This window comes from Gordionus sp. m RMFG-2023, chromosome 1 (assembly GCF_954871325.1).
Source record: "Gordionus sp. m RMFG-2023 chromosome 1, tfGorSpeb1-WG-v2, whole genome shotgun sequence".
Taxonomy (NCBI): Eukaryota; Metazoa; Nematomorpha; class Gordioida; order Chordodea; family Parachordodidae; genus Gordionus; species Gordionus sp. m RMFG-2023.
Genome location: NC_088775.1, coordinates 59,616,599 through 59,638,941, shown reverse-complemented (window position 1 = coordinate 59,638,941; position 22,343 = coordinate 59,616,599). Strand labels below are relative to the sequence as shown.

The window sequence follows — 22,343 nt, the reverse complement described above, 5'->3', positions numbered from 1 at the left end:
ATTTGAAGATTGCCAATGTTTATTCCACAACAGCTTACATTTAGAAAATGTAATCTTTGAAATGGCTTTAAAATGGACATCGTTATTTGCCTTTTCAATGTCAACACTTGCATAAAGTGTGTGCTGAACACGAATGATGCTTGGGTAGGTATACAATACTATCATTATGATTTTCAAATACACATTATGGCAGATGAACTATTTCATCATCCGGTTCTTCTTCTTGTTCATATACTCTGATAAATTTTTAGTAAATATATTATAATTTTTTTTTACTTGAAAGCTTTTATATAATTTCTTGCATTATCTGTAATGCATTTGGTCACTTTATTTTGTATTTTATAAGTGGTAAAAATTTTAAAGATTATTTTTGCTAGGTAATCAAATGTGTGTTTTTGATTTAGCCTTTTACAAGCTAGGCAAGCTGAAACCCTCTCAAGTGTGTCTGGATATAGCCAGTGTACAGTCATCCCTAAATAAGAACTTTTTAAAAGGCAATATTATCAACCTACAAGAATATTTTATATACCGATGATAAGCTGACCAAGAATCCACAGTTATACAAACAATTTCTGGAATACGCAATATATCCACTAATTTTTTTGTCATGGTTTCACCAGCTTTGTTAATTTTTGATACAAGGGCAGGCCTTGATATCACATTTTTGGATGGCTGCAATTTTTTGATAATATTAATAAATGCAGGGCTTTCTACAATTGAAAATGGTGATTAAAAATTTAACTGCATTTTGAATCCCTCACTAAAAAATTAAAAATTGATATTCTGATGGCCAAAGGTTTTTCAATTTCTTATTTTTTTTATAATTCAGAATTATCATTTAAAAAGGAATCAGGAAAAATATCTAGGTTCTGTTTTCTAAAACAATTTTGCTTCAGTTTCATTATATATTTAAAAATACATAAAATTAAGTTTTTTAAATTAACTATTTAAAGTTATACCAATAGCAATACTAAAACAAGAAATAGAAGATATTGTTTAAACCCAATACTATATTCAACTACCATTATTTTATTAATCTTGAGTTTTTAATGTAGGTTCCCAGCACTATATATAGTATAATTTAATTGCTTATATTTTAATTTCATAATTAAGCTTTTCAAATATTATGAGAGAAAATTTCTTTAATGTTTATTTTATAATTAACATATGTTTAAAATAATACTCTCCCAAAATCCTACCTTCGGCCTCATCGTGGCGGAGGAGTGGCAACGTCTTTTGGCGGCTAATGGAGGTCTAAAAGGTTCCTTGTGATCTGGGTCTAGAATAGGATCACCGTCTCCTCGACGGGGTGTAAAAACCACTTAAAGAGGTTGATGTCAGGAAGGGCATCCGATTGTAAAAACCTTGCTATAAAATTTCCCTATGGTTACAACAAAGCATGGGTGAGGTACAGCCCAGAGTACCCCGTGGGCCTCCTCATCCGCCTACGACAAAAAGAAGGATGGGAAACCTGGTGGAACCACTATTCATGAAAATGAAACTTATGACGGCCATAAACGACCTGATAAAAATTGGAGAAACCAGTTTACGGGTGATCGAGTTAGGGTCGCGACATGGAATATTGGGAGTATGACGGGAAGAGGGGGAGAAGTCGTCGTTGTATTGCACAGAAGGCATATAGATGTGTGCTGCATACAAAAGACTAGATGGAAAGGAAATGGGACCAGAATGATTGGCAAGACTAGCGAAAAGTATAAATTCTTTTGGCAAGGAGGTAATGATGGTAAGGCTGGAGTTGGGGTATTGGTTGCGGAGAAATTGGTAGACAAAGTAGTCGAAGTGAGAAGGCTATACAACCAGATAATGGTTATCAAGATGATTTTTGGTAGAAAGATATATAATATTATCTCGGCATATGTTCCTCAGGTTGGAAGAAGTGAAGAAGAGAAAGATATATTTTGAGTCTATTGGGGGTGACATCGAGACTGGCAAATGAAGAGGGGATTATCCTGGCTGGTGATCTGAATGGACATGTGGGAGCGAGTAGTGAGGGTTATGAAGGAGTACATGGAAGGTTCAGTTACGGCATGAGAAATTTGAAAGGAGAGAGGATTTTAGATTTTAGTGATGCTATGGATATGATTGTCTGTAATACAATGTTTAAGAAAGAATCAGAGAAGCTGGTGACTTATAAGTCGGGTAGTACCAAAAGTGCAGTGGATTACTTGTTATTAAGGAGATGTGATCGATGTATAGTAAAAAATGTGAAAGTGATACCGGGAGAGGAATGTATAAATCAGCATCGACTAGTTGTAGGAGATCTCACTCTTAAAGGTGCCAGGGTCACTAAAAAAAAGTTTGTCCCAAGGCTGAAGGTTTGGAAATTGAAGGAGGAGAGTGCTAGACGTCAATTCAATATGGCATTAGCGATTAGGGAGGCGGAGGTGGCACAAGCATCTGGGGTGAATGACAAGTGGGAAGCCATGAAGAAAGCCTGGGTAATGACAACTGAGGAGGTATGTGGAGGGCCGCCTAGACATAAGGAGACTTGGTGGTGGAACCCGGAGGTAGCGAAAGCCGTGGATGAGAAACGGAGGTGTTACAAAGTATGGTATAATAGCAAAGAAAATAGTGATAATGATATTTACAAGATGGCTAAAAGAAATGCTAAGAAATTAATAGCGAATGCTCAAGAAGAAAAGAGACACGAGTTTGCTAAAGAAATGGAATGCGCTGATGGAATTAAAAATATGGTTCGAATGGCAAAACAGATGTCAAAAAAGTGGCAGGATGTGATAGGTGTAAAGTGTTTGAAAAATAAGGAAGGAAAAATGACGATTGATAGTAGTGGTATTAAGAACACCTGGAAGATTTACATGAAAGGACTTTGAATGAAGAAAATGAATGGAATAATAATATTAGTTGTGCAAAGGTAGAAGGTCCAGGGTGTATATTTGGCAAGGATGAGATAAAGAGAGCAGTGAAAAAGATGAAGAAAGGGAAGGTATCGGGTTTAACGATGGTGGTAACAGAGATGTTTAAAGGTACTGATGATTTAGGGATTGAATGGTTAATGAATTTAGCAAATCAAATTGTAACAGAAGGTACTATTCCCGAGGACTGGCGAAGAAGTATAATTATCCCAGTATACAAGGGGAAAGGTGATCCTTTAGATTGCGGGTCTTACAGAGCTATTAAACTCTTGGAACATGCAATGAAAGTATTCGAGAGAGTGTTAGAGAAGCGGTTATGGGAACAAATTAAAATTGATGAAATGCAGTTTGGTTTTACGGGAAAAGGCACGACAGATGCAATTTTCGTGGTGAGACAAATTCAGGAGAAGTATCTTGCGAAGGAAAAGATACTCTATTACGCGTTTGTTGATTTGGAGAAAGCATTTGATAGGGTGTTGCGTGAGATTACAAGATGGGCCTTGAGAAAATCCGGTGTGGAGGAATGGTTGGTTACCGCAGTGATGGCAATGTATGTTGGAGCACAAACAGCAGTACGGACGGATTATGGTGATAGTGACAGCTTTGAGGTGAAGGTAGGACTTCATCAAGAATCCGTGCTGAGTCCATTATTATTTATCCTAGTAATGGATGTGGTGGCTAGAGAAATGCGTGAAGGACTTACCTGGGAGATATTATATGCAGATGACCTTGTATTAATGGCAAACAGTGAGGGAGAATTGAGGGATAAAGTTAGTAAATGGAAGATGACTATGGAAGCAAAGGACCTGAAAATGAATGCATCAAAAACAAAGGTGATGATTGGTGGGGAAAATCTAAAGATGGGAGAATCCGGTAAGTGGCCTTGTGGTGTATGTGGGAAAGGAGTTGCTAGAAATTCTATATAATGCACCAGATGCCAGAAATGGGTACATAAAAGGTGTAGCGGGAAAAAGGCAGTTTGATGTTAGAAAGAATGACCTTTATTTGTAGAACATGCATGAAAGGGATACATAATAATGATAACCTAAAAAATGGTGGTCTTGGCAATAGGTTAACCCTAGAAAAAGTGGATAAATTTTGTTATTTAGGTGATATGCTAAACGCAGATGGTGGTGTAGATTCTCCCGTTGTTGCAAGGATCAGACAAGCTTGGAAGAAGTTCAGAGAGATGTCGTCTATTCTTACAAATAAAAAAGTTTCTCTGAAGTTAAAGGGGAAAGTTTAGGTAAGCTGTGTGAGGAGTTGTTTAGTTTATGGCGGTGAAACATGGGCAATGAAAGCAACTCACGAAGCCAAATTAGAAAGAACAGAGATGAGGATGGTTAGATGGATGTGTGGGGTATCTCTGAGAGAGAGAAAAACTAGCAAGGAATTGCGAGCAAGATTAGGTATTAAAATCTAAAAATAATAATATATTATCATCTTTTTACCTTCTTATGTTTTTTTAAATTGGAACTGCTAGACATTGAGGTTGATATATTTGTGTTAGGACATAATCTAAATTTTCAGAGTGTCGATTTTGTACCCTTAATTTTCTTTATTAGAATAAAATATGTCTCAAATTGAGGCCATGGAAGGGTTAAATTTTCTTTATCAGAAGAATTAACTATTATAGAGTTTGGCATATATTCTTAAAATAAATTATAATATAGAATAATAATATTAATATATACTTTGAATTTTGATTGAATATTAGTTAGATTAAAATTTGAATGAAAATAACGAGCGAAAATTTAAATAAGAATGAAAGGAATGGTGGTTGATATGATTTAAAAACTGGGTTTATTATTTATATTAAAAATAAATAAAAGTAATTTTATAGCACAATAAAATATTTTTTTTAATTAATATTTTTTCAAGAAAAAATTTAAAGTAACGAGTAACATTTTGACTTACCGTTACCCAAAAAAAAGAAACGCGTTACCGTTAATCGTTACTTCTAGAAAAAGGTAACGTATGATGTTCCTTTTCTTCAAAAAAAGGTAACGACGTTACTAACGTCGTTACTTTTTTGACGCTACTTTACAGCACTACTTATTAGTATATAATATGAAATAAATATATTAAAAAAATAATTTAACAATATATAAAGTACTTTAAATAAAATGTAAATTATAAACAAAATGTCATAAAAACAAATATATATAATATTACATATAATATATAATGAACAAATACAATATATTAGTAATAAGAAAAAAAAAGAGGGGGGGGGGGGGTCGGGCACAAAAAGTATAGACGTTAAAACTAATCATCTTGTGGGATGAGGCTGCCTATAAAGCTAATGTAATTTGCTTTGTAAAAAACTTAAAAGAGTTCAAAAATAACGATGATGACAATTGTCACTTTTCTATGGTACATCTTCACTGAAATTTTAATTTAGCATGTATAAAAACCATATGTTTACCTATTTACTTTAAAAAAACTCAAAAAAGTTGAAAAACGATTATGACAATTGTTACTTTTCTATAGTACATCTTCACTGAAATATAAATTTAACATGTTTACAAAACATATTTTTACCTACTTGCTTTAAAAAAACTCAAAAAATTTAAAAATAACCATTATGACAATTGTCACTTTCTATGGTACATCTACAATGAAATTTTAATTTAACATGTTTAAAAACCATATTTTTACCTATTTACTTTAAAAAAATTAAAAGTTGAAAAAAAACGATTATGACAATTATCACTTCTATGGTACATCTTCACTGAAATTTTAATTTAACATTGTTGCGATATTCAGTTAAATTTGTTTCAGAGCAGTATGCAAATGAATATGTATGGCTTATTCAAAATATTTTGGCATTAATTTTAAAGATAGCCTTTAATTTAACAGACGATGTAAATGAATATTTAAGAAAGGATATTTGGTTTATTATTAAAATAATTTTGGTTTATATAAATTTTTGAATAATATTATCAGACGAAATTTATTATGCTATAATCGGATGATGTTAATTTTATATAAAAGAAATTTTTTATAATTTAAGGGACTTTAATTTTTTTACTTTAACTTAATTTTTTTCACATATAATTTTTTTAATTTTATTTTTTTAATTTAATTATTTTTAATTTATGTTTTCCCTTTATATTAATTTATATAACTTATAATTAATTATTAGTATTTAATAAAGAATTCAAAACTATAATTTTAGTATTTAATTTTAGTATTTAATTTTATTTCTATTTTATAATTAGGTTCCTAATCTCCCAATTCAAATTCTCCCAACTATGACAGTGGTGATGGAGAGAGGATTTGTTCCAAAGACAAATGAAACCAGGTTCTCCTATTCAGTCTAATACAAATCAAGGGATACAGTGGGACAAGGAGAAGTTTCAAACTGTATTCTAATACAAAAAAAAATTCCAGAAGAACGTAAGAAAAAAAATTTAAATAAAAGTAGGAAAAATATTTAGAGAAATAAATATTTAAAAAGAAGAAAATTTATTTTTTAAAATGTATATTTGGATAAAAAGAGATTTATAGTTATTTTTAAAAATGAAAAATTATTTTACGGTAGCTCATTTAAATTTCGAACTAATTTTTGTAAATGTTGATAAGATTATGATAGAAAATTGTGTAGGAATTAATGTTGTTAAATGGCTCGTTCTGAGCCGATTTTTAAAAACGGCTAACTCAATATTTTCGCCAGAAAAATATTGACAAAGCCTCTAAATTTCGATACTATATGTCTAGACCTTTGCTCCTTCTATGAGCAAAATTTTCAGGCTTGCATAATATTTTTCTGGATAAAAACCTGAGTTAGCCGTTTTTAAAAATCGGCTTAAAACGAGCCGCTTACCAACACTAGTAGGAACACAAGATCTAAAATTAAAAACAAAGAATTATAAATAGCATTCATAGTATATAAAGAAGTTTGTGTTTTAGTTATTTAAAGGTGATAATTAGGAATTTTATATTTAGAAGATACTGGCAGACTAAAAACCAATTGAATTTAGAAGTTAACTGAAACTAGGATATTTTAGATTTTCGAATTATGATAAGTTATTAAATAATTATCACTAGAGATAACTATGACAAAGAAAAGAAACATAAATTGCGAAGATTAAAATTAAACAAATAGTTTGCTAAGATATGATAATTTTAAAGATTCGGTGAATACGATTAGAGACTAAGACGTACATTTATTGTAGAGACTAAGACCAGGGATGTGAACCCTTCAACAAAAAAAAAGGGTCCGGGTTCGGGTCCTGTAATAAATTTTTAAAGGACCCGGGTCCAGGGTTCGGGTCCAGGGAACATAAAAATAATGACTCAAAATAAGACTTTTTTTTCATTCATTTTTATTATACTTCAATATATATACACATTCATAATTCAAAATGAAATAATTTAAATTTTAAATATTTTATTCAATCGAACGATCATAATATCTTCTAAAATATCATCCTTGAGATTTCCACGTAAATTAGACAATATGTATTTCAAAGAAGAAAATCCACGTTCTACGCTGACCTAAAATAGATAGTTATCTTTATAATATATAAATTATTGTACCTGTGTCGCCGGTACAGCCATGACGAATCTAGACAAGGTATACAATTCAGGATATATTAAAGAATTTTCCTCCCAGAATGTTAAAATATTTTTATCCCTATTAATTCTCTTAACTTCTGAGAATTTTTCAATTAAAGATACAATCGATATTTTTTTCACCTTTCTATCTGATCCTGATGATAATTTTTTTTTTTTCTCTCTATCTAATAATAAAATTTCGAGATCGTCAATATTACTATCATCATTACTATCGCTATAACCATTAGATGTTGAAGCCTCCAATATATTGTTAATAATAGAGTTATGGTTATGACATAAATCGTCGAGATGGTCTATTGCCATTTGCTTTTGCTCAATACTTAATAAAACTTGATATCGAGGATCTAAATATATTGAGGCATACACAACACTATTTTTCAAATATTGTTGCTCTCGTATTTTCATGTTTTCTAATATTTCGTATGAAAAGGAACTTGTAAATTTTTCTAATTCTAATCGACATCTCACCCATATGCCATAAAAATCGGATAAACACAACTGTTCTGACTGCGTAATTTTCAAAGGAACCAACACCCTAGTAAGGTCTTTGATTTGATTCCAATCATCCTCTGACAAAATGATTTCACATGATCCTATAATAAAATCATCACAGAAATCTTTTAAATTTATTAATCTCTCTAGCATCATAAAGATAGAGGACCAAAGGGTTGTGCAATCTAATATTGCCATTTGCCTTTTCATGGATTTTAATATTCGTACAATTGTAGGAGTTCTTAAATATTTAGCAACATCCCTTGCTATGTCAATTCTAGTTTTAAAGATATTATTTTTGAGGGAATCATTAATAGCTAATTGTAGTGTGTGGGCTGCACATCTGATACAGTATATCTTCGTGGAAAAATCTTTTATTATCTCCGGTATGTCAAATTCACTTATGTACTCAAAATTATTATCATCATTATTTATATCTATATCATCCATTTCGTCCAAGGAACATTCATTTAATAATTTAATAGATTTGACTAGATTAGCACCATTATCCGTAGTAATGGTATAAACGTTTCTTAAAGGAATATGGAATTTATTTAGAGTTTCTATTATCATTCTTTTTATATTTTCAGAAGTTGAACTTTCTTTAATCTCCTTCATTGCTAAATTTCTTAAGATTATATTATTTCCTTTAATATATTGTATATTTATTCCTAAAATATTTCTCCCTAATCTTTGGGCGGAATCTAATGAAATTAATTTGTTTTTTGTTTCTTTTATAATTTTTGCTTGTATTTTTTTCGATTCATCAACCACTAAGTCCTTAATTTTAAAACGGTTAATTGATGTTCCAATTGCCTTACTAATAGGATCAATAATTTTTTTTAAACCGGAATCCTCAATAATATTGAAAGGTCTTCCATTTATTGTAACAAGCTCAACTAAAGCATTCATCAAATTCTCCTCAGACATTTGAATATGAATGCTTTTTTTTAGGCAAAAAGCATATTAATAAATTTACATAATAAAATATTATTACTTACACTAGAAAATAATTTATGGTATCAATCTCTAAATAAAATGAAATGAAGTCCAGGAAGAAAATCAAAAGAAAAGCGCGAATATAAAATAAATGATTCCACGAAAAAAATTAATAAAATTATAAAAATTTTATATTATTTTTTAAAAATAATATTTTTACATTATTTAAAAAAAAAAATTTATATGTTAAAATTTTTACCCTGAACCCTTGAACCCTCCACTTTTTAAAAGGGTTCGGGTCCGGGTTCAGCCAAAATACGAGGTTTCAAGGTCCGGGTCCGGGTTCACATCCCTGACTAAGACTAATATACATTTAGTGTTAAAAAATAGTTGATGTTGTAATTAAATTCTTATAAAAGATTTACGTTTAACTTTTATTTTAAGGGCTGCGTGAGATAAAATAGCCTCAAGAATTTTATATGTGAATGTAGTATAATATTAGGTTGTTGATTAACGAAAAATCTTTATAAAGAGAAACGACTTTCGTCATTAAAATATTTATGCCGCTATCGAGCTTATTTAGAGATCGGATTTTTATTTTTTGATCAGTAATAAGATTTGAGATCAATTATGCAACATTATTCTAATAATAGCAGGAAGAAAAACATGCTTTAGAAATATATGTCCCTTGCTTTTCAACAACGTGTGTTGAAAACTTTAATGATTAGATTTCATTTGTTGTTCAAAAACATGGGTGTGAAAACCATAATGATAGAGTTCAATGATTGTTCAACAAAATAGGTGTGAAAACCATAATGATAGAGTTCAGTGGTTGTTCAACAACGTAGGTGTGAAAACTATAATGATTAAACTTCATTAGTTTTTCAACAACGTGTCTGCGAAAAGAAATTATATTATATATTTCAGCAGTTTTTTTTATCAAAGGATGTAAACGATATAGAGAAGAAAATAAATAGATATTATTTTGCTTTAAAGACGTGTGTGCCCAAAAGTGTAAAAGTAGGAGGAAATAAAGTTGCAATTTATTTTAAAAAAAAGATATATTTATATTTTGGAAAAATATCTAGAATTTTTTAGATTCAAAATTATCAAGAGAAATTTAGATTTAAAGGACAACTACAAGCAAATGGTTATGAAGATATGGGTGTAGACTTTATTGAGGGTAAAGGGGTAGTTTAAATTGATATAATAATTTATTTAGTATATTTTAACTATGTATTATAAATTTAAGATATAGTATAATTTACGCCATTTATTAAATAGGCAGAATTAGATTAGAGGAGATAACTGTAGACATTAGGTAAATTTGGTGTATTTAAACTATGTAGTTTAAATTTAAAAATAAATGTAAGAAAAAGTGATAAAATATTTCAGAAGTCATAAAGGGTTAAATAGGTTATTTTTGGTAGAAGTAGATTAGATGCGATCTGAAACGTTGAGACAAAGATTAAGTGAGAATAAAGACAAAGTCAATGTCTAAGAACTGTCGTAGTAAACCCGAAAGTCTAAAAGATTTATACGGTTACAAGAATTATATGCCAAGAACTAATCAATAATAAGAGAACGTTAAAAACAAGCGACTAGATAGAACAAATGGTCAAGACGTTCGTGCTGCAATCGTTAATCGCTTACCAATATCGCCAATTGTTTACGGAAACTTTAGTCTAAGATACAGAAGTTGATGATTATCGGCACAAGAATTTGTGGAAATCTTATCGCAGACAAATTATCGTCAATCGTTTACCGAGATAATGTGCTAATCATTAGTTACCAGAGGCCGTTAGAAGCAAAAGATTAGAATAATTTATCAAAAGAATGTAAGACGAACTATAATATACAAAGGTTAAAAGAGACTAGAATTCTTCCTACAAGCAATCGTGTAATCAATTACCCGTTAGAATCAATTACTGCGATAAAGAGCTATTAGTGACAAGAGAACGTTTGGAACAAGCAAATACTAGGATAACTTATTAATAGAATTTAAGATGGACTTTAGAAAGTTGTAAAGAAAGAATAGTATCAAGAAATAATCGTTGTCTAACTAATGTGAATCGTTGAAAGCATAATAGAGTTCGCCAATAAAGAGATAAAAAGCTACTCGTTTACCAGGGGTTGACAAGCAACAGAAGATAGGATCCCAGAATTTCAAGCTGTAATCGGATACAAATGGTCATTAGAAGCTAAGAATACTAGACTAGTGACATTTGTGGTTAGAACTTAGAAGACATTAAAAATTAAGAATAGATTTGGGGAGATACAAGATTAGTAAAGCCGGAACCAAAAAAAAGATGGTCATTCGTAGAATTGTGGGTCTAACTTAAGTAGAAGGGTGTTGCGATAATCAGTTAAATTTGTTTCAGAGCAGATTATGCAAATGAATATGTATGGGTTATTCAAATTATTTTGGTATTTATTTTATAAATAGCCTTTAATTTAACAGACGATGTAAATGAATATTTAAGAAAGGTTATTTGGTTTATTATAAAAATAGTGAAAGGGCATAGCCACTCGCTTATTAGAGGAAAGGCGAACACAATTGAAATAAAAAAAACCTGGACATTCTTCTTTTTCTTAATAAAAGTTTTGATTTATAAATTTTTAATCATTTGGAATAAGTGTAGCAATAAGGCTATGAAAAATTTTAAAATACCATGAATTTTCGGGCGTTACCAAAATATGGTTTTTCTTGAGCGGGTGGTCGAGTCAAATTTTTTTTAGTAAGCGTGAAAATTTTTATTGCCACTAGGCCATCTTACACCTCTAGTCCAACCAAGCTGTTCTGCTCCTTTCGTCAGGTAAAAAAAAATTTCATAGCGCGCCCAATGTTTTAAAAATATTTTAAATAATAAAGGCTTTATATGACAATGGAATTTATAGAACAATTGTAAAATCTTCGTTAAGCAAAAGTTCTGATATAGGCAAAGTCGAAACATAAAAAGATAGCTCAGAATTATTTAAAAATTATTATCCAACATTGAATTATAATAAATACCTTAAAATTATAACATTGAACGATTTCGAACATTTTGAAAAAATTGCAACTAGCTTTTAACTTGAAAATGTAAATATTATATGTGCAGAATTTCCTATACCCTACTGTCAAAACAGAGAGGCATATCTCATTAAAAATAATGTATGCCATTTTAAACTCTAATCAAAGTTTAATAAATAAGTCTTGGTAATAAAATCGTTCTTCGCTATCATACGATTTATTTAAAGCCGAACTGTTGATAAAACATAATTTTAACATGAATTGCGAAATTTATTCCCAAAAATAAGAAACTTATAAGATTCTTCCGATAAAAAAGTATAGAATTATATTTTAAAATATATTTTGATTTATAAATATGCATTGGGGAGGTCGGGTCACGTTGAGTACAGGGCGATATTCAATTCTAATTAAAATTTATACTATTCTTAAGAATAATAATTTAAGCATAATATAGATAATTGTGTCATACTCATACATGATATTCTTGGAAACCGAAGGTCACAGGTTCAATCCTGGTAAGGAACTATAAAAATTTTCATGTTTTTCTTTGATATGTGTAAAAAGATATGATAGGATGAATTTCTGAGCAGAGAAATGCCACTCCGATCACCGACAGGCTTGGACAGCCGGGTACTAGGATACTTGTCCAATAAACCAAATGGAAGATGACCAGCTGAACTTGTGGGCCATTCAAGGATGATAGCGATCTTTTGGCCAGCTCTAGGATAATGGTGACATCGGGGACCGTTCTAGCACAATGTCTACCAAGACTTGATAACGATACACCGGTGAGAGATCAAGCATACAATGGAATCGATAGGAATACTCCGGTGAGAAATCTGTCGATATGGATACTTCAGTGTGAGGAATACTCCGGTGGGTTATCTCTCAATTTGATACTTCGGTGTGAGATCTAGATACAATGGCCTCGATAACGATACTCCGGTGGGAGATCCAAATGGAATCGATAAGAATACTCCGGTGGGATATCAAAAATATAAATTAGATAAGATAAAAAGAGATAGCATGAGTAATAAAGTGGAGAGATTTGGAAGGAGTTGGTGAAAGCTAAAAAAAACATGATAAGTCGAAAAAGATTTAGTATTTAAATAATTGCTAACTTAATTTTATTATTTATAATTAGAGAACACTCCCCCCCCCCCCCCCCCACACACACACAAAAAAAATATTTGTAGATTATTTTTTTGTGTTTTAAATTTAGTGAATTGTAATTTAAAAGGTTAAAAGACCAGATGGATTCCTTATTGCCTGGCCCAACGGTTTCCACTAGTGTGATACTTAAAATGCATTGACTTTTTTTAGAATTTACAACCCTAATATATCAACTATTAGTCGTATAGGGCTAAGAAAAAAATATTTACCTAGAAAATGTTTTTAAAGAGTTTTCCTATTATTGATATTTATTAAGATATTTGTTTAAATAACATCAAAATAAACTCTTTATAAACCCAGAAGCTTAATGAATGGTTAATCGAATGAGGCTTTTTATATTCGTCAATCTATTGCAATTTATATCTGTCGAAGCAATTGCATATCCATTCTGCGCTAAATAATTAGCTTATTTATTAATAGTTAATTTTTTGGATGGAATATCCATATTTAAATAAATTAGATTACCTGCAATAGAAAAAATCTTTCAAATTGTTGTCCTTTGAAAATGAAAGATAATCAATAGCCTTAATTTTAGCCCGGAATTTGATATTTTGTTGAAAAAATGTAGCATGAAAATTTAAAAATATTAATAAATCACACATTTTCGAAAGTGTTCAATACTCAAAACTTTTGATAACTTAAGTAAGATAACTCTATGAATGTATAATTAGAGTATTTTTATTATCTAAAGTGTATAACAGCAATTCTAATGATAATGATCTTATAGATGAGTATTTATAATTTTATCAAAGTACGTATCAACGTTTAATAATTTAAAATTTAATATATACTATATACACAGATATTTATTGCTTTATTTTGATTAAGAAATTATTGCCGTTATGGCCATTAACTGAGAAATATAAATTTTTGTTATGTGTACCAACAATTTTTGACGAAAATTTGATTGAGAAAATTACAAATAAATAATATAGGAAGACTTTTATACTTTTAAACGAGACATTATTATCAAATTTAAGCGTAAAATATATGTCACATTTCTGATCATGGCATCGTAAATCTTTTAAGTTATTTATAAATATGGTCAATTAATTGAAATATATAACATAACCATTCTGATAAAGCACCTAGTTGATAAGGAATAAAAAAAAATTAATGCAGATTATTTTTTTTTGGATTAAAAAAAACTAAATAATTGGCTATTTATTTAATTCTTAAACGGATTCAACATTTATTTATAGTTAAAATTTAAATTTTCCCCCGAAAGTATAAGTGAGTAACGTTTTACAGATATGTTTTTATATTGCATATTCGCGGCAACTACCAACGTCATCATATTTTTTTCGCAGTCGTTTCTAAAAAAATTTCCCATTTATTTTTTTCTCTCCTGGATGGCCTTCTGCCTCAATCTTCGCTCCCTTCTCTCTTGGCGCAATTTAAGCCATAATCGGTACTCGAAGCAGCTAATCACACAATAACTGATCAGATCGGTAGGCGAGCCTAGCAGAGGCTAAAAATTGTAAAAAAATAAAATAAAAGAATTAAATGTTAATTTATCGATAGTTTTAAAAGAATATAATATTGTTTCTCTCTGGCATTGGGGCAAAATTTAGTAATCTTATAATATTATATTAAGAATCTTCCTTCACTTATTTCATTTTTTTTTAAAAAAAATCTATACAATATTTTGTTTCAAATTCATGGAATTGATTTTAGAATCTTTCGCATGTTTAAATTTTACAAAAAAATCTTAAATTTAATATGAAAAAAATTTGTAAGTTAATTGAAATTTTGAAAATTGTATATAAAACATGTATTTTTTCTTATACATAATGATCATTCTCCCCTAAGCATACTTTTTATAATAATTTTCTTTTTTTTACATTCATTCACGTGACATAAAGACCTGGTTGAACGCTCAAAACACGATGCAAAGCTAAGATAATTTTGTCAGCCTACATAAAATATATTATATATATATTTAAAAAAAATAAGGATTAGGTTTTAGGCAATAGAGACATAATAGAGAAGATTTATTTTTACAAATCCCAAAAAATTAACTAGAATAATTTTTTAAAATTGCAAAAAAATAATTAAATTTAAAAAAAATGAAGGACGAAAACGGAAAAAGCGACATAAATTTCCCAAGCAATGCAACTGACATTTGGCGAATGGAAAGTATACAAAAATCAAGATTAAAAGAAGCAAAGAATGGTAAGATGATTATAATAAAAGTATTAAGGAATATGCGTGTATCGCAGGGTTTTAATGAGTTCAGGATATGTTTTATTAACCAGGAGTTTTAGTCAATAGCGTGCGTTTTTCTAAACTTTGTAAACATGTGCTGGGATACATTCAAACAAAATCAGGTCTTTCAAAATTAAAAAACGCATGCTATAAATGATTTATAAATTCGGGGTCATTGATGCATATCACTGAATTCACTAAACTCCTATGATATATATAATATCGATTGAAACCAAATATTTGGAGATGTAATGGATGAGTCATTAATAATATTAAATAAATTTAATTTAAATTTAAAAAAGTGTAAAATATTAAAGAAAATTAGAAGGCAAGCAAAAGAAAAAAAAATAGAATTCATGCACCACCGCATTACGACGTTAAATAAAGCGCACATCTATTTAAGATCTCCATTTTCGATTTTTTTAAAGGTACAAAAACAACATATAAACATCAAGTTGTAATAAATGTAAATAATATCAATGACTGACCTCATCAGATGTGTACATTAGATCCACCAATTGTTGAGTGTAATAATCTGTTGTTCAGAAAAATGAACATTAAATAATAATAAATATGGTATTAAAATAAATTTTTTTAAAATATATTCAAATAATAAAATCACCAAATATTTGCAAGACAAATATCTTATTATCCTTTTCCGATCGGCACTTCTTGATTTGATTCAGATGCAAGGTAGTCTTTGTAATTATTTTTTCAAAATGAAATAAAAAAATATTAAAAAATTTTTTTTTACCTTGCCATCCGGAAAAGCTATAGTTATTCCATCTAAAGATACATCTAACAAACCCTTTTCATCAGAATATAAACTTCCAATTTCAAATTGCCCACCAATCTCTGATCCTAAAAACCAAAAATGACACAATATATTTTTTAAATAAAGTTTTTTTTGAAAGATCAAATCATTTTATTTACTTTAAAAAATATAATAAAAATAACATGTAAAAGCTATTTAAAAAATAACATATATAAAAATCAAATATGTTTTATATCAGGGACGTGAACTCCGATCCTAGTATTTTTGCTGAGCCCAATCTCGGATCCTTTTTAAAAGTGGAATGTTCAAGGATTCTATGTGTCAAAAAAAATATTTAAAAGAATATTTAAAAAAAAGATTTTCTTTTAAATTCATAAAAAATAAAAAAAATTTTAATTTTCGTGGAATCATTTTTTTTAAATTTTTGGGTTTTTATACTTTCATTTTATGGGTAATATTTTGTTTTAATTTATATAAATTTTAAAAATTAAAATATTGTGAATCTTGTGGTGTAGGTAATTAAGGAAATTTAAAATATAAATAAATTTTTTACTTGTAAATTATGAAAAATAAAAAAAAATGGGAAAAAAATTTGAGTCAATATTTTTTATGTTCTTAAAACCATAAACCCAAACCGGGTTTTTTTATTTCTGAATACGAACCATTTTTTTTGTAGAAAGGTTCACATCCCTGTTTTTTTATAAAGTTCATAAAGATTGTCGAAAACTGAATGTATGAGAGAAAGACGGAAAAAGAAAACGAAGGAAATGATGACGAAAGATTAAAAAGTTGAAATTGAAAATTCGTAATGTCTACCTAAAACTTTTGTGTCGCCAGTTTGGGCCGCTATCCTTTCCATTATATCTTTTATCGCTTCGTACAATTCGCGACACTAAGTATTTAAAAAAAATTAAAATAAAACGCACTCAAATATAATATCGTAAATATGAGGTTTGTATTTGTTGTGATCTGAGCCGGGCACACGTCCACGAACGGTAGGGCGACAGAGGGATCGACAAGTGTCGATGAAACAAAAATTTCAAGTTGGGAAAAGAGGACCCGGTTTCATCGGAATCTTGGTCATAAATCATGAATCTAAAAACTGTGAGGGTTGATTTAACTATGATAATATAAGGGCAGCTTCCGTTAACGAAAATCGTACAACCTATCGTTGCTTTAAGGGTACACACGTTTAAAACATACGTCATTTAATTAGATTAACTTTAATCCAAAGTAAGTAAATTATAGTCCTTTTATTGAGATAAAAATTTAATCAAAAAGTAAAATAATTATAATCACTTACATGAATACGGTTTTATCAAAATATAACCCGAATTTCAATTTAAAAATAACGTAAAAAGAATTTCTAAAATTCTAATGAACTTTTTTTGCCGTTTTTGTATTCTATTTATAAAATATTTGAACAAAGATATTAATAAAAAAATATTTTTCTTTTAAAAGGTGTTTCTTTTATGATAATATTTTATTTGAGACATAATCTAGATGGGGAAATTATTATCGCATGTTTATTTTATCGAAATTTTAAAACAAAAGGAGATAAAATATAAAAAATATTATCTTTTTTAGGGGTGTTTGTTGATAATATATAATTTGAGAGTTAACAAATATGGACCCCTACAATGTAATAAAAGTAACTAAAAACTACTATTAACCAATGTGTTTGGCACAAAAAAATAATATCATCGAAGAAAGTTTAACTCTCCCAAAGTCCTACCTTCAGTCTCTTCATGGTGGGGGAGTGGCAATGGCGGCTAATGGAGGTCTAAAAGGTTCCCTGTGATCTGGGTCTAGAAAAGGATCACGGTCTTCTCGACAGGGTGTAAAAACCATTTAAAGGGGTTGATATCAAGAAGGGTATCCGATTGTAAAAACCGTTACAAAATCTCCTAATGTTTACAACAGCATGGGCGGGGTACAGTCCAAAGTACCCAGTGGGCCTCCTCATCAGCCTATGACAAAGAGAAGGTTGGGAAACCTGGTGGAACCACAATTCGTAAAAAACGACCATAAACGTCCTGATAATATGTGAAGGCACCAGTTTACGGGGGGTAGAGCAGGTCGCGACATGGAATGTTGGGAGTATGACGGGAAGAGCGGGAGAAGTGGTCGATGTATTTCATAGAAGGCATATAGATGTGTGCTGCATACAGGAAACCAGATGTAAAGGTGGGGCAAGAACATGGGCAAGACTAATGAAAAGTATAAATTTTCTGGCAAGGAAGTAATGATTGTAAGGCTGGAGTTGGGGTATTGGTTGCGGAGAAATTGGTGGACAAAGTAGTCGAAGTGAGAAGGCTAGTTAACCAGATAAGTTATCAAGATGATTTTTGGTAGAAAGCTATATAATATATTCTCGGCATATGTTCCTCAAGTTAGAAGAAGTGAAGAAAAAGATATATTTTGGGACAGTCTATTGAGGGCGACATCGAGACTGACAATATGGATATGTGGGAGCGAGTAGGGGAGAAGATTTTAGATTTTAGTGATGCTATGGATATGATTGTCTGTAATACAATGTTTAAGAATAAATCAGAAAAGCTGCTGACTTATAAGTCGAGTAGTACCAAAAGTGCAGTGGATTACTTGCTTTTAAGGAGATGTGATAGAAGTATCGTAAAAAATGTTTAGGTGATACCGGGAGAGGAATGTATTAATCAGCATCGACGAGTATAAGAGATCTCACTTTTAAAGGGGCCAGGATCACTAAAAGAAAGTCTGTGCCAAGGCTGAAGGTTTGGAAATTGAAGGAGGAGAGTGTTGACGCCAATTCAATATGACATTGTGGGGTAAATGACAAGTGAGAAGCCATGAAGAAACCTGGGTGATGACAACTGAGGAGGTATGTGGATGGACAAAAGGGCCGTCTAGACATAAAGAGACTTGGTGGTGGAACCCGAAGGTAGCGAAAGCTGTGGATGAGAAACGGAGGTGCTTCAAAGAATGGTATATTGGTAAAGAAAATAGTGATAACGATAATTACAAGATGGCGAAAAGAAATACTAAGAAATTAATAGCGAAGGCGCAAGAAGAAAAAAGACAGAAGTTTGCTAAAGAAATGGAATGCGTTAAAAGAAAGGGAAATGTGGTTCGAATGGCAAAGCAGATGGCTAGAGGCAGGATGTGGTGAATGTTAAATGTTTGAAAAATATGGAAGGAAAAATGGTAATTGATATTAGTGGTATTAAGAACATTTGGAAAATCTACATGGAAGGACTTTTGAATGAAGAAAATAAATGAGATAATGATGTTAGTTGTGCAAAGGTAGAGGGTCCAGGGTGTAAATTTTGCAAGGACGAAATAAAGAGAGCAGTGAAAAAGATGAAAAAGGGAAGGTATCGGGATAAATGAGAGTGGTATCAGAGATGTTTAAAGGTTCTGATGAATTAGGGAATGAATGGTTAATGAATATAGCCAATCAAATTGTCACAGATAAAACTATCCCCGAGGACTGGCGAAGAAGTATAATTATCCCAGTATACAAGGGGAAAGGTGATCCATTAGATTGCGTGTCTTACAGAGCTATTAAACTCTTGAAACAAGCAATGAAGGTATTCGAGAGGGTGTTAGAGAAGCGGATAAGGTAACAAACTAAAATTGATGAAAAGCAGTTTGGTTTTCCATTGGGGAAAGGAATGACAGGTGCAATTTTTGTGGTGAGACAAATATAGAAGTATCTTGCAAAGGAAAAGAAAAGGTATTATGCGTTTATTGATTTAGAGAAGGCATTTGACAGAGTGCCGCGCGAGGTTACTAGATGGGCCTTGAGAAAATCAGGTGTGGAGGAATGGTTGATTATGGCAGTGTTGGCAATGTATGTGGGAGTACAAGAGGTAAGGAAGGATGATAGATAGTGAAAGCTTTGAAGTGAAGGACTGCATCAAGAATCCGTGCGGAGTCCATTATTATTTATCTTAGTAATGGATGTGGTGGCTAGAGAAATAAGTGAAGGACTTCCATGAGAGCTATTATATGCAGATGACCTTGTATTAATGGCAAACATTGAGGAAGAATTGCGGGATAAAATTAGTAATTGGAAGATGGCTATGGAAGCAAAGGGCCTGTAAATGAATGCAGCAAAGACAAAGGTGATGATTGTCTAAGATGAAGGAATGTAAGTGGCCTTGTGTGTATGTGGGAAAGGAGTTGCTGGAAATTCAATCCAATACACCAGAAATGGGTACATAATAGTTGTAGGGGGAAAAAGGAAGTTTGATGGAATGATCTTTATTTGTAGAACGTGCATGAAAGGGGTACATAATAATGATAAAGTAGACAATGGTGGTTTATATATTGGCAATGGGTTAACCCTAGAGTGGATAAGTTTTGTTATGTGGATGATATGCTAAACCGTTGTTGCAAGGGTCAGACAAATGGAAGAAGTTCAGAGAGATGACGTCTATTCTAACAAATAAAAAAGTCCCTCTGAAGCTAAAGGGAAAGTTTACGTAAGCTAAGTGAGGAGTTGTTTAGTTTATGGTGGCGAAACATAAACAATGAACTCACGAAGCCAAATTAGAAAGAACAGAGATGTGGATGATTAGATGGATGTGTGGGGTATCAAAAAACTAGCAAGGAATTGAGAGCAAGATTGGGTATAGAAATGATTGAAGTGGTAATGCGATGATAGACTAAGATGTTGTGGTCCGTGGAACGTATGACAAAAGATGACTGGGTAAAGAGATGCACCTTCATGATAGTAGGAGGATCAAGACCTAGAGGAAGGCCCAAAATGACGTGGACAAATGTGATGTGGATATGAGAAGCATGAATTTTAAAAATATTGATGCTCAGGACCGTCAAAAATGGAAAAGAAAAATCAGAAGGAAAACTGGCCTACCTGGGTAAACCTGGAAAACGCCATAAAAAGGAGAAGAATCGAGGAAAGTTTAAAAGCAAAATATACGAGTGCCAACAACAATTGGAACGAAATAATAAAAAAGTTAAGACTGTACACCGAAAAATAATAAAATCTAGGACAATTTTGAATAAAATAAGTGAAGGGCCCTAGAAATAAGGTATAAAAAGAAATATATAAAAAGGAATCAAGAATAACAGAAAGAATCATATAAAACCGAGAGTAAATATTAAAGAATATAATAACAGTATTAATAGGTATATTTTCTTCTTCCTTTTTTCTTTATCTAAAAGGTGTTCTAGTTATTATCTAACTGATCAAATACATTTAAAAAATAATGAATAATAAATTCCATTCCAATATATTAAAGGGTTATTTATTTTATAATAAACTTTCTTAGTAAAAAACTTTTGGAGATAAGTCTTATTGCCCGATTTCCACCACAAACATAAAACCTTGTTACGAGGGCTCAAGGTCATATTGATCAATTTATCATACCAAAGTCTGTCAATTATATCACCTTTGATGGTCCTAAAAACGATAGCATCCTCGCATATCTGTGACAAAAATTGAATTTGTAAATAAAATAGTGTATGTAATCAATCCGGTCCAGACCAAAAGAGTAGGCGCGTATTGCAAATTTGACTATGTTCATAAATATCATTTTAAGCGAATAAATATATTCCCTCCTTCATTTAAAATTTTGCAAATATTTGTATACCAATTCTCCAACAAAAAATTTTCTTTCCTTATGAGTAATATTAACATAATTCATAAATATTAATAAAATGGAAAAAATTTTAATTAAAGAGATAGAAATAAAACGGTAATTTATTTTATCATTGTGATTATTTCTAGTTATATCTATTATGGTTTATTCAAAATTATTAGTGAATTAGGAATTAATAAGTATTTTTCATAATATTTTAATTATAAAAAAATATCTAGAATTTATTAAATATTGTTCATTTTTACTTCCATTTTGTAGAACAGAAGAAATAGAAATACAAAAGTTAAATAAAGTTGAGCATGAAAAAAATGAACGAATACAAATTGGAAAAAAATGGTAAAGGTAGGTAGCATATATTTTATGAAAATCAAGTTAGGCATTAGTTATAATTTTTTTTATTAATTAAAACTATTTTATTTATAATGTTTGTAGTAGTGGAGATGTGGTGGTTCAATAGATAAAAAGTTAAAGGGCGACGGCCAGTCTTAAAACACCATTTATGTTATGACCTTTTAAAAAAAATATAATATAGTTAGCACATAGTTTTTTTTCCAGATTATTACAATATTTTTATTGATAAAATAACCATTTTAAAATTAAATTTTTCCATTGCATATATACATTTATGAGATTAGTTTTGTCCAACTATCCTAATGAGA

At 30.5% G+C, this 22,343-nt stretch overlaps 2 protein-coding genes across 9 annotated transcripts in view; one reads left to right on the top strand and one right to left on the bottom strand.

Annotated features, from left to right (window-relative positions):
- The first annotated feature begins 2,048 nt into the window (after window positions 1–2,048).
- LOC135928058 (uncharacterized) lies at window positions 2,049–2,852 on the top strand. Its single transcript, XM_065464390.1, has one exon. The coding sequence runs from the start codon at window positions 2,049–2,051 to the stop codon at window positions 2,850–2,852; it is 804 nt and encodes a 267-aa protein (XP_065320462.1).
- Window positions 2,853–14,007: 11,155 nt separating this feature from the next.
- LOC135931436 (MAP kinase-activating death domain protein-like) overlaps window positions 14,008–22,343 on the bottom strand; it is a 120,024-nt gene continuing 111,688 nt past the window's right edge. The window contains exons 25-31 of one of the 8 annotated variants that reach the window (XM_065468538.1): window positions 21,347–21,511; window positions 16,895–16,970; window positions 16,058–16,164; window positions 15,926–16,001; window positions 15,792–15,838; window positions 14,963–15,011; window positions 14,008–14,566 (exon numbers count right to left, since the gene is read on the bottom strand). In XM_065468538.1, the coding sequence (XP_065324610.1) occupies window positions 14,520–14,566; window positions 14,963–15,011; window positions 15,792–15,838; window positions 15,926–16,001; window positions 16,058–16,164; window positions 16,895–16,970; window positions 21,347–21,511 (567 nt within the window). In that variant the 3' untranslated portion in view covers window positions 14,008–14,519. Of the gene's footprint in view, window positions 14,567–14,912; window positions 15,012–15,791; window positions 15,839–15,925; window positions 16,002–16,057; window positions 16,165–16,319; window positions 16,393–16,894; window positions 16,971–21,346; window positions 21,512–22,343 lie in introns of those variants that run through there. The other 7 variants (XM_065468540.1, XM_065468541.1, XM_065468539.1 and 4 more) reach the window with 7 other exon arrangements.